At 46.6% G+C, this 12,918-nt stretch overlaps 1 protein-coding gene and 1 pseudogene across 4 annotated transcripts in view; both read right to left on the bottom strand.

The window, feature by feature from the left end:
* The window catches only part of CLPB (ClpB family mitochondrial disaggregase), a 171,006-nt gene that overhangs the window by 56,191 nt on the left and 101,897 nt on the right, over nt 1–12,918 (bottom strand). For all 4 annotated transcript variants that reach the window (XM_057747655.1, XM_057747654.1, XM_057747656.1 and 1 more), the window contains one exon: nt 12,275–12,372. In XM_057747655.1, the coding sequence (XP_057603638.1) occupies nt 12,275–12,372 (98 nt within the window). The remainder of the gene's footprint in view (nt 1–12,274; nt 12,373–12,918) is intronic.
* LOC130859986 (60S ribosomal protein L6-like) lies at nt 5,416–6,259 on the bottom strand (annotated as a pseudogene).

Raw genomic sequence — 12,918 nt, forward strand, 5'->3', positions numbered from 1 at the left:
GCTTGGTCCATTTCAGAAAAGGCAGAAGGAGGAGGCCCGAGCTTGGTCCTGCTGTGAGGAAGGAGAGGAGAGTCAGGCCTTGCTCTCAGGTAGCTCAAAGCTGGGCAGGGGAGGTGAGGCACAGTCTGCACACAAATACTTCTTAGGCAGAATTAGCCATTTCATGTCCCTCATGGTTCCAAAGCATGTGCACCTACTTCTAGCCCTCCACCCATCACTAAAAAAATTACTTAAAAACGACTTTGTTGCATGTTTGTGATTCTGTCTTTCAAGTCAATTATGAGCCCCCCTGAGGGTAGGCGCTGCCTTTTACACACTGCTATTCCCGGCATGGGTCCTGGCACAGTGGAGGCATCTGGTGAATGTTTGTAAAAATGAAGTGGATGACAGATATAAAGAGAAATTAACAGCTAGACTGGGTGGTGTAGGAGTACAGAGAAGAGAAGGATATATAAAGCACGGAACAATTCTGGGAGACAGGAGGCTTGAAGGAGCTGGAGTACTGGGCCTCGTGGGAGCTGTGGGACTATCTGGAGACTGGGCAGGAAGGGATGAATGCATGGGTCTGATGATAAAACATTTATGGAGGCCAGAGGATGGGGGCTGGGGGGTGGGGAAAGGAGCGGGTCTTGAAGTGGGACAGAAAGACCTGGGTCTTCAGGAGGCTTCTTTCCCCTAGGGCCCCTATAATACTGACAGCTTTCTAGGAAGCGAGCTGCCAAGGTAAGGCCCTGTCACAAAAGTTGTGGCTGCAGATTGCTCTTGCGGGCAGAGTGGATGAAAAATACCTGCTGCTTGGGCAGTGTTTTCCTGTTACAGTAGTGACCTTGACAGAAGTTAAAAAAAATAAATAGCAAACAATCCAATTTTGGCTGTTGCTATCAGTCTGTAACTGAAAGCTCCCATCAGTCCTGGGGTTTCATATGGAGCAATAATTCGGCGCCGATCCCAGCGGAGCGACGCTTGCCGGTTGGAATCCAGCACGTCATCGTGCAGCTCCCTCAGGCGCTACATACATCACCTGGCTCTGCCGACTCTGGTCATATATCTGCCTCCTCCTCCTCCCTGCTCACCCAGCCCCTCTCAGCACTCGGGTCCACTGGGCTACAAGGCTCTGATGGTGAGATACACACATACCTGATGGTACAGCACTGGCCAGCCTGCAGTCAGGCTGGCTGTGGAATGAAGCTGGCCTCCAAGGGTTTGTTAGGTCTGTTTCATCACTTCCCCTCAGGGATGGGTATTCCCACCTCTGGGCCTTTTGCTCACACTGCTCCCTCAGCAGAAGATGAAAGTCTTCTCTATTCCTACCTACCTCTAAGTGATCTCAGCTTAAACACCAAATTGTCTAAGGAGCCTGTTGCCCTGGCCCCAGGACCTCCGGCGCACTTATTTAACTGACTGTTTATGTCTCCCTACTCCACACACGAGTTCCATAGTGACAAAGACGATGTTTTATTTACCCCTATAGCTCCAGCACCTAGCTCAGGGCCCTTTGCACAGAAGGAGTCAATACATGTCGCAAAGTGAATGAGGTAACTACTGTTTGTGGGACAGCTGCTGTGGGCCAGGCGCTGTGCTCAGCACTTTATATGTAATGTCTCACTGAATTCTTACAGCAGTCCCCATCTGGAGTCTGACTCCTCTTCTGGCTCATAGCAGGGCACATTGTGTGGCAGAAAGAAGCAGCTTTGCTCCAGAAAGATGTGAATTTAGACCTCACCTAATCTACTTACTAGTCAGCTGCCCTTGGGGAAGTTAATTCACCTCCTTGAATTTCAGTTTCTGTGTCTCTAACATGGCGATGATGGTACTCATACCTACCTCGCAGGATCCTTGCGGGAAGCTGGTGAGGATTAAATGAGATGATGTATACAAAGCACTTGGCAGGTCTCTGGCATACACCAAACGCATACGAAGAAGTGGCCAGCATAGTACCTGGCCCATGGCAGGGCTTTGATAAATGTAACTTCTCCTTTGCTACATTTTGATAGTGCCTTTTTTTTGGTTTTTGTTTTGGTGCTAGAGACCTTTTAACTAATTTAATCTGCATGGAGCCCCACAGATAAGGGCAACTCTTCAGTCGCTCTGGCTTAAGCAGAAGGCAGGAGCCAAGCCCACCTGGATGCCCCCACAGCCCCAGTGTGGCTCCTGAGGCTTCTCCCCCTGGGAACCCTGGGTCTGCAGGGTACAGTCTCAATACCAACTGAGTTCTCAGGACGCCTCTATTGCCTGGGGTGGCTCAGCTCTGCCTGTCAATTTTCCTTATGTGGTAGAGAACTCCACCTCTAGTTACTTTCCATCCATTTGTTTGTGGGGCCTCACAAAACATATCTTTTTCCCTTTGCTGCAGGCAAAGCCTAACACGACATTTCCCACCACTTTGTTGGTCTGGGTATGACCATTGTGGCCTCCTTAAGTCTTCTTTAGGGAAAAATTTCTACCTCTTTCACTCTTCTTCAGTGTCATGATTTTAGATTATCTTAGTATTCCTGATTATCTTGGGCAATGGGAAAGAGTTCTTGACTTCTATAGGGGGGTGAGCCTGGGGGAAAGATTACACTGTGATTTGGCCAGTTTCTCAGGAGCTTTCTAGATGGTACTGGGAAAGATTCAACCTATGGCCTAGATCTGAGCACATCCTGACTCCAGCATACTCCCTCCCAGCCTGGAGTGCTATATATCTCTTCAGAAAAACTTCTGAAACTGGATAAGATTTTCTGATAAAAATGTACAGGACAATGGGATTAAACTAGGCAGAAGGATACTGCTTCTTGTTCTTTTCCTAATGCCTAGCAGAGAGTTTATATTAAAAAAAATGTTGAGGACTTTCCTGGTGGGCAGTGGTTAAGAATCTGCCTGCCAATGCAGGGGACAATGGGTTCGATCCCTGGTCTGGGAAGATCCCACATGCTGCAGAGCAACTAAGCCCGTGTGCCACAGCTACTGAGCCTGCACTCTAGAGCCCGCGAGCCACAACTATTGAACCCACATGCCACAACTACTGAAGCCCACGCGCCTACAGCCCTTGCTCTGCAACAACAGAAGCCACTGCACGGAGAAGCTTGTGCACTGCAACGAAGAGTAGCCCCTACTCTCTGCAACTAGAGAAAGCCCGCACACAGCAACAAAGACCCAATGCAGCCAATAAAATAATTTATAAAAAAAAAATATGCTGAATGAATGAATGACTTTTTAAGGCATGAGCTATGAGCTCAGGCTTGTGGAAAGCTAACCAGTGGAAGAACCTAGGAAAGGAAAAACACTTGGTCTGTGTATATTCTATTTGCGGGAGAGGAGAGAAGATGGGAGAAGGCACTTGGCAAGGGTGCTTATGAATGTGGGCCAATGCTGTTCCCAGCTTTCTGAGGAAATGGGGAGGAAGGCTGCAGGGACTGAGGTCAAGGCCCTGCTCTGATAGGATTCCACTGGAGGAGGAGATAGGGTAGATGACCCAGCCTGCAGAAGCAGAGGGCACTGGGCTGAGAGGCACTAGGAGGAAGCCACTCAGGAGAGCAAGAGTGGGGGAGCGATCATCTTAATAAAAGCCACATGTAATTAGCTTCAGAAGCCCTCACCTGGAGCCAGCAGCGACCAGCTCCCTATGCTGCATCTCGGCTGGGTAATCATGGCCACTGGTTTCCATCATTCTTGATTTAATATGGCACCCCTCCTGGCCCTGAGTGCATTTCCAGGAAAGGGCTGGGAGGCCGAGGTGAAGCCTAGCTGGGCTCTCACTAGGAGGTGGGTGGCTGGGCAGAGCGGCTCTGCAGAGGAGAGTTACAGCATGAAGGGATATGGCAGCACCCCTACTGCTGGGCATTCCTCAGGTCTGATAACAAACCTGGCAGTATGTTCACTGAGAGAGAGCCAGGGCAGGGGTGGTAGGCAGTTTGCCTCTTGTGGGAGGTCAGGGCAGAGCCCAATGGCTGCTCACAGACTCAGATATGCCCCATCCTCCTGACTCCTGGATCCAACCCCAACTCACATTATAGTCAAGGCTTCTACCATGCCCTGAAACTGGGGGAGACAGAGAGGACTGGATGGGGAGGTCAACAAAGGGGACCGTGGGGTAAGAGATGAGACTGGGGGCTGTGTGGATGATGAAAAGAGTCCTGAGAAGGGGAGTGATGACAAGAGGAGCCCAATGGGTCCAACAAAGGAGCCTGGGAAATACAGAGCAGACAGGAGAGGCTAGGGGATGGGAGGGGCACCTAAGTGACTTGAAAGTCTCTTGAACTAGCTCAAAGTCCACATCCCTGCAGAGGAAAGCTGGGTACAGAGCAGGCATCAGTCCCATCAGACTTGATGACCATTATGCCGGCATCCCAGATTCCACTCTCCTCTCCTCCAGCTGACCCTCCTCCTGCTGCCAGAGCCATATTTTTAACATGTAAATCAGATCATGTCTCTCCTCTGCAAACAGCTGAGTTGATCCAGAGACAAGACTGGCGAGAGATGGTTAAGCAGGGCAAGGAGTGGCTAAGGTGAGAAAATGAGTTTTGTTCTCCTCAGTGCATCACATCAGGAGGCACGTGATGTTGATGTACCTGTTGCTGGGGATGTTAAATTTGATCACTTGGTTAAGGTGGTCTGTGCCAAGTTTCTCCACCATCATTTTCCCCTTTGTAATTAAAAAGTATCTTGTGGGGTGGGACTCAGAGACTATGTAAATATCCTGTTACTCCTCAAACTTCCTTCCACTCACTAGTTTGAGCATGGACTGATGAGTCTTGCCTGATTTGGGACCAGCTGTTCTAATCCTTACAGCCCTGTGGACTTCAGAGGATCTCCTCCCTCACTGTCCAGAGATGAAGTAATTAAAGCAGGGTCCCACTGCTAGCAAGTAATAAAGGCAGAACACTAACCCATGTAGTCTAACTTGAGTGCCTGCACTTTCCACCCTGGAGATAAGACCTGTTCTTGCCTTCAGGGAGTTCAGAGCCTATTTAGGGAGATGAGACTTAAAACACAAATGTCATATTCCTACTTTCAGCATGGGGCTACCTAACAAATTTATTGAAAATAAATACCAGAGGGTATTTTTGCTAGAGATGCATAATCTGAGTTGAATCACAAGGAAACATTAGACAAAGCCAAACTGAGGACAGTCTACAAAATAACCAGCTTGTACTCAATAGAATGTCAACGTTATGAAAGAAAGACTGAGGAACTGTTGTAGATTAAAGGAGACTAAAGAGACATGACAACTGAATCCAACTTCAGATCCAGAATTTTCTTTTCTTGTAAAGATAATTATTGGGACAACTGGTGAAATTTGAATAACATCTGTAGATTAGTTAATATCAATATTAATGCTCTGATTTTGAGGATTATACTGAGGTTATATAAGAAAATGTCTTCTGTTTATTTATTTTTAAATGGACTCAGTTAATTAGGTTCTTTGTAAGAAGTTTAGAACACTACTTTGTGTGGATAAATTCCACTGGTGAGAGCAAACACAGAGCAGAGGTAGCCCTGGAGCTGAGGAGCAGCTTTGATTCTTCACAGAATTTGTGAGTCCACTGCTTTCTGATCAACCTTGCATCGCTCTGTAATTTCGTATTTCTCTCTTTCTGTGTCGAAGATCTCACCTTCCTGGTACCTGGGCTTATGCAGCTTTTTCTTCTTGAAGTAAGCATCAGTGAGATGTTCTAGGATTTTTACACCACTGATATCAATTTTGGTGGGGGTGGCAATGACAAATTTCTGGTGTGTTCTACGCAGAGGAACGCGATTAAGGGACAGAGGCCCAGTCACAAGTAGCAAGACACTGCTAGGTTGCTTCAGGAAAATGACCCTCTTGCCTCTGTGGCGCCCAGTGAGGATGATTAGAATGGTCCCAGGAGTGATGCTGGCGCACAGTTTTCTCACATGCTTACTGAAGGGCTTTTTGCCGTGACAACAGCTTTCGAGGCACATATTCAGTAGAATAATACCTAGGCATTTTGTGAAGTTTACCCACCTGGGTACCACCATTCTTGTCACCAACTGGTTTTGTGACAGTAGCAAGAACCTTCACCGTCTTTTTCTTTTCAACCTTGGATTTAGCTGCTGAGTATTTCCTCTTGTACAAGGCCTTTCTGGAATGCATAGCTGATCGGGAATATCTGCCAATTCCTCTGACCAGGACAGGGTTTCAGCTGCAGTGGGGCCTCCCCTTCTTAACCTGCTTCACCTTTTTAACCTCGCCACCAGCATCAGTCTTCTTGGCTTCAGGTTTTTTATCCTTAGGATCTGGCTTCTCAGCCTTTTCACCTGCTATCTTGCAAGATGGGAAAGAGCTGTCCTTTATTTTTTAGGAAATTCATACAAGTATTTATGGGTAAAGGGGTAGCAGGTATATAATTTAACTCAAATGGTTCAGAAAAAATTATATATTTTTATATATACAAAAGTAACATAGAAAATGCAATAAAATGTTAACTGGTAATATGGGTAAAGATTTATGGGAATTTGTTGTACTATCTTTGAAATTATGTAAAAATAAAAGTGAAACAAATCAGGACAATGCTTACCCTTAGGGATGGGTAACAAATGGAAGGGAGTATGATACAAATGAGTGCTTGTAATAGTCTATTTCTTTTTTTTTTATTAAATTTATTTATTTATTTATTTATTTATTTTATTGGCTGTTTTGGGTCTATTTTGCTGTGTGTGGGCTTTCTTTTTAGTTGCAGTGAGTGGGGGCTACTCTTCGTTGTGGTGCGTGGGCTTCTCATTGCTGTGGCTTCTCTTGTTGCGGAGCATGGGCTCTAGGCGTGTGGGCTTCAGTAGTTGCAGCACATGGGCTCAACAGTTGTGGCTCACAGGCTCTAAAGCACAGGCTCAATAGTTGTGGCACATGGGCTTAGTTGCTCCATGGCATGTGGGATCTTCCTGGAGCAGAGATCGAACCCGTGTTCCCTGCATTGGCAGGCAGATTCTCAACCACTGCGCCACTTAGGAAGCCCCTAGTCTATTTCTTGATCAGGTATATTCAGTTTGTGAAAATACAGTGAGCTGTATACTTCTGATATGCGGACCTTATACAAATATATTTCAACAAAAAGTTTTTAAGAAGTTATAAGAAAAAGCCTGTCCCCATAAAGCACAGAGCGCTATGCCTGGCCCATGGAGAACCTGTAATGAAGGTCAGACGGTGCTTTCTGGGCTGTCTGGGCCAAGCACAGAGCCAGGCATGTGGCACACTGGTACTTGAAGTGAGATGCCCAGCAGAGAGCAGGCTGGGCAACGCAGGGAAGAAGTCTCTCTTCACCCTAAGCCAGGGGGAACATAACTCTCTTACCTCCCTGTATACCTAACTCCTTCTCTCCTGATGGCTTCCTTCAGATCTGATGGGAGCACCCAGGCTAGCAGCCCGGAATGCAGGGCCCAGGGGAGCACTGCATCCCCAGCTACCCCTGAAGCAAATGAAAAAATACAGAGATAGGAAACGTGCTTGTGATTCTGTCACTGGGATATGCAAATAAAATATATATGATAGGCCTATCTGCCTAATACTCCTGCCAATTCATTCTCTGGATGTGATTAAAATGAGCAATAAATCCCTTGTGAGTCTCGGTGGAGTGAGGCTCTGGGAGTGGAGAGGCGGGCTGGCACCAGCACGTCCCCCTCAGCTGAATATTCATCATGGAATAGCTCCCCATATTTTTGTTTTATCTGCCATCATGTGCACAGAGATATATTTCAACCTCTCCTTCGTCTTAGTTAAGATGTGAAAATGGTCTAAGCTTTAAGTATTAAACTCCTAGCTAGTGAAATCCTTCAAAGGGAGATCACAGGTTACCTTCTCTACGAAGCCTGACTTGCTCATTCTGCCTGGAGGTGATCCATGCATTCTTGGAGCCCCAACAAATTCTGTGTGGACCCCTCCTAAGGCACAAGTCAGTCTGTGGGTATGAGCTAAGAGCGCCTGCCTCTCCCCATCTTCCTCTCCCAACAGTCAGCTCAGGAGATAGGAGCTGGGCTTCATCACCTCTGGATCTTCTCAGGGGGCCGGCTCAAGGAGGCTTCCACACACAGAGAATGCTCAGAGAACTGAGCAAAGCAGCTGTGAGGAGAAAATCATTTAGGCCACTTAAGGTGGTAGAGATTCTTAGATAAGTGACACATTTTAAAAGGCAGAATAAAATTAAAAATTAGGCTTATGGATAATTCTAAAATGAGAAAATCATCAAGAAATAATAAGTGTGGGGCTTCCTAGGTGGCGCAGTGGTTAAGAATCCACCTGCTAATGCAGGGGACACGGGTTCGATCCCTGCTCCAGGAAGATCCCACACGCCATGGAGCAACTAAGCCCATGCACCACAGCTACTGAGCCTGTGCTTTAGAGCCTGTGAGCCACAACTATTGAGCTCGTGTGCTGCAACTACTGAAGCCCACGTGCCTAGAGCCCATGCTCTGCAACAAGAGAAGCCACAGCAATGAGGAGCCCGCACACCACAACGAAGAGTAGCCCTCACTGACCGCAACTAAAAGAAAGCCTACGCACAGCAAAAAAGACCCAACACAGCCAAGAAAATAAATAAATAAATAAATAAATAAAAAAAAAAAAAAAAAAAGAAACAGAAATAATAAGTGAAAAAAGCAGATTCCAAATACGGAATTAGGATCATAACTCAAACACCTTTAGGACCAAGTGGGCAATATAAATGTCTGACAGGCAAGCACATGATATAATAGGAAATAGGCGCCTGTGGCTGGAGAGTCTATGCTCCAACCTCTAAGGCATTACACTCACAATAAAAAAAAAAAAACAAAAAAACTGAGTTGCCAAAATAAAACATGGCTGCCAGTTTGAGATCCCTGGCTTACACAGTAGGCTACCAACCAGGTTTTAAAAAAAAAAAAAAAAAAAAAAAAGACCACTTAAATATATATAGATATGGTCCAAAAAAGGCAAATATAGTATCATAAGAGGATATCTCTGATTCCTATCCCAATAGTTACTTATAATAGGCTTGATTTTCTAAAGTCACCTGCTTTATTTCAGCTTCAGTTACCTCATCTGTAAAATGGGGGGAGTGAGAGCTGCTTCATAGCTTTGTTACAGGATTAGAAAAAATATATTCTAGAGCACCTGGCAGAGTGCCTAGGTACACTTGATAAATGGTACCTACTATTATTATAAATAATTAAGAACATTAATAGCAGTTATATATAGGTAGTTGGGCTAAAATGTTTTTAACCGAGATTCAGCTCAGTTGACATTTCTTTCGGGAAGCCTTCCTTGATCTCCCAGGTAGGATTAGAAGCCACCTTGGCTTTCTACAGTCCCTGGGCTTCCCTGGAACTGATGATTCAGTGGTGTCACACTTTACTTGCCTGTCTCCTCACCAGACTGTGAGCTCCTTGAGGGTTTCACCCAGCTGTCTTCTTCCCATCTAGCTCAGAGCCTGGCATACAGATTTTCTCTTCATTTTACTCTCCAAATTTTCCATAATGGGAAAGATGACTTTTACAATTACAAATTTTCTATAAAGAGCACATATTGGACTATAGAAAGGTAGGTGAAAGTGGAAGAGGCTGAGCTGGGTGGCAGGGGGATGCTGGATGGAAAGAAGGGGAGGAAGATAAGATCAGAGTGGTGGTAACCTGTGTCTAGACAGAGAGCCAGGAGATGAAGTCTCAGGCTGGAGCCTCAGCACCCTCCAGGCCTGAATCATTATGTTATTGACATGGGGCCTGAACTCAGAGAGGAGCAGCTGCTGCTTACTTACTGGCAGAGGGAGACAGAACCCAGTCTAAAGCAGTGCTCTTCCCCTGAAACTCTTTCTCACAATTTTGAGGCAGTAGTTTTTTGCAGCTTGGAGGGAAAAAGCAGAGCAGAAAGAATGGGGAACCACGGAGATGCTGGGCAACTAAGAGAGAGACAATGCTGCTGACATCCAGGGAGAGCTAAGGGTGGTTCACGTGGGCAGAATCCAAGGGGACCGCAGAGCAATCAGGGAGAGGTGCCTAGCAGACAGCTGAATATTTCGGTAGAAGGAAATCCAGGCCAGGTAAAAGGATCAAGTGCAGAGAGGTGACGACAGAGAAGCAGTCTTCCAGCTGAGAGGTGACAGAACCCCTGGGCTGGCTCTGAGTGGTCTTCAAGCCTCTTAAGGCAGTCCCTGCCCTGGGTCACAGCTCTGTGAGGGAGCTCCTCCTGCAGCAGCCACCCATTAAGCCTGGCTCTGCTACTGAATTAATTTCCTCCTCTCCCTCCCCCTCACAGTCATCCCTATGTCTACGTGCAGTCTCTCCTTTCCGGGCTAGATGCCCCCCTGCCTTTGGCCTTTTCTCACGGCACAGTTCTGCTTGCCTCCTTACTGCCCCCCTCTGTACAGATTCTAAGAGCTCAGTCTACTCAGAAGGTAGCACCTGCAATTGCCCTCTGTGGTCCAGAAAGATCTGACTGGCACAGAGGGCACAACTGCCACTTATTCACTCGGGACACCAGCTTTGTACTGATGTTGCTGACATCAAGCCATTTCTCAGGCAGCCAAATTTTGTTAAGGGTCCCTCAGAAGCCCTAACCCTTCCCCCGCCACTGGCACTAAGAAGCCTGTTCTCTTGCTTTATATGACCAGACCAGAGCCTGCCTTAGGTCACACCACCTGACCGAACATGGGTACTTTTGGCCAAGTGCAGTGTTTGCTCTTAGGAGACAGTGGTTTGGCCTGAAAGGGGAGATAATGATGGGGATGCAGTCCCTGAGGTGATCTGACACAGTGCTCAGGGATTTCCTTATAGCCTGGGGGAAGCTGACCCAACTACAGGACAGGAACATGGAATTTGTTCTGTCCAGTGAGCTGTGAGTGGAAGTAAAGGGTTCTACTTCCAGGCTGAGCATTTAGCTGCAGATGCAAGGCCCTCCAGAGCACCCTCTTCTCTCTGCAAGCAAGCAGCAGTATTCCAGAGGGTGGCTGCCCTGCCAGTCAGGTCCCTGAGGACCTGGGATGAGCACAACCCCCCCTTGCTGACCCATGATGGATGTGCAGCATGGCATAAAAATGAACCTTTGCTGTTTTCAGCCACCGAAATGTTGGGTTGCTACAATAGCATGACCTAGTTTTGGAACCTCAGCAACTACTTAGTCACAATGTTTTCATTTCACAGGGGTAAATTGAGTTTTGAGAGCAGAAGCACTCATGTGAGGTTACCCAGTCAGTGAATGGGGGAGCTGGGATCACAACCCCTGCCTTGTCTGTCTCAGTCCGGTGATCTAAATGCTCTTACTCAAGACACAGAGCATATTTGCCACTAGGTGGGACCTGCCACTCTTAAACATCTCAAAACACTTCAGCCAATTTGCTAATAAGACTCCATGATGTTGGAAAGAGCATAAGACCGAGAGTTACAAACCAAGCCTTCCAGTTTCAGTCCTGCCAGTGAACCTGCTACATGACCTTGTGTCCAAGTCTTAGCTACAGTTTTGACAGTAACACATTCTGGGACCAAAGGCAAGTCACAACACATCCTTGGGCTCCAGTTTCCCCAGGAGGAAAAGGAGTCACTTGATTTAGGTTTCAGAGATTTAAAATGTGTGCCCCACACACAGCACAGCCTCCAGGGAGGCTACTCAGGGGTTGGGGACAGGCCAGGTGGGCAGGGCACTGGACCACCTCTCCTTCAATGAGAACAGCTCTATTTTCCTCTGACTTATCTGTTTAGACTTTGATAAGATTTTCCATCACTGGACTTGATGATTTCTCACATCCCTGCCAGCTCTGAGATTCCTGATTCTAGTTCCTGGATTCTGCCAAGTACTCTCTGAGTTATAGCTGGGTGGTTGAGAGGAGCAGAAGGCAGCCTGTTTTCAGAAGGTTCAAAAGTCTGGTTGAGAAGATCAAATTAAGACGGAGATTGTTTTGGCTCAGACTCTACACCAGGCTCTCTGGAGTGTGTGTGTGGAGAGAAGCGGTCAGGGAATAGTTCCAGAAGGAGTGATGATGGGAAAGGATTACTTGATGAGGCTATAGAGTACATGAGGCCTGAGGAAACAGAACTTAGGCTAAGATTCTGTCTTGCTATCCCTCCTATGAAAAGGAGCTGGAAGGCCCATTACCTCAAAAACTGAATTTGAAAGTTAGTCCTCAGAAGCCAGAAGCCTCTTCCTGGTCAGGAAGCTTCCTATTCTTGATAAGGCGGGGGTTGGATTTCTATTTAAATAGACGATAATCTCCTAAGGAGAAGTAGCCTTTGGTGTGGAGCCTGACATAATTTAATGAGTGAAAGACTAAATGCAGCATGGAGTGCCCACTGGCCTTCTCCTTTCTTTGAGACTTACCTTAGCCTCAGAAGTCCTTAAAAGCTTCATCACCTCCCCTTCTCGAGCATAATCCAAGGGTGTGTGTCCCATTTCATTCCTCTGCAGGGGATTGGCTCCTGATAGGAGGAGAAGGAGAAACAGAATCTCTATGAGTGATCAGTGGGCCCTCGACCTTCCCTGGGAGGTGGCCTGGGCCTTGATTTCAGTATAAGAAGATTTCAGTATAAGGAACGCCCACAGAAATATGGAGCAACAAAAACCTAAGAGATTGAAATGCATGTTAAGCTACTCTGAGAAGGAGTTCTCAGTCCTCTCTGACACAGAGGTCAGGGTATTGAGGCTTCTACATGTGCATGCACACGTGTGCAGAAACACACTACCCACACAGAGAGGTGCCAAACACACAGATATGCTATACACACAGACAGTGTGCTGTGCATGCAAAAATACACACAGCCGAACACACGAACAAATACACCAAACGTGCACAAAGATTAATACACCCCAACACCAATGCATTATTGTAAAATGTCTGCATTATCAAATTTGTTTCTACACAGACGAATACTCATTCATGAAAATCATATAAAAATCTAAAGCACAGAATATCCCAAATAACAATGAAAAGGCCCCCTTCTTTCTGTTCTCTGTCTCTCCCACTC

This window comes from Hippopotamus amphibius, chromosome 9, assembly GCF_030028045.1.
Source record: "Hippopotamus amphibius kiboko isolate mHipAmp2 chromosome 9, mHipAmp2.hap2, whole genome shotgun sequence".
Taxonomy (NCBI): Eukaryota; Metazoa; Chordata; class Mammalia; order Artiodactyla; family Hippopotamidae; genus Hippopotamus; species Hippopotamus amphibius.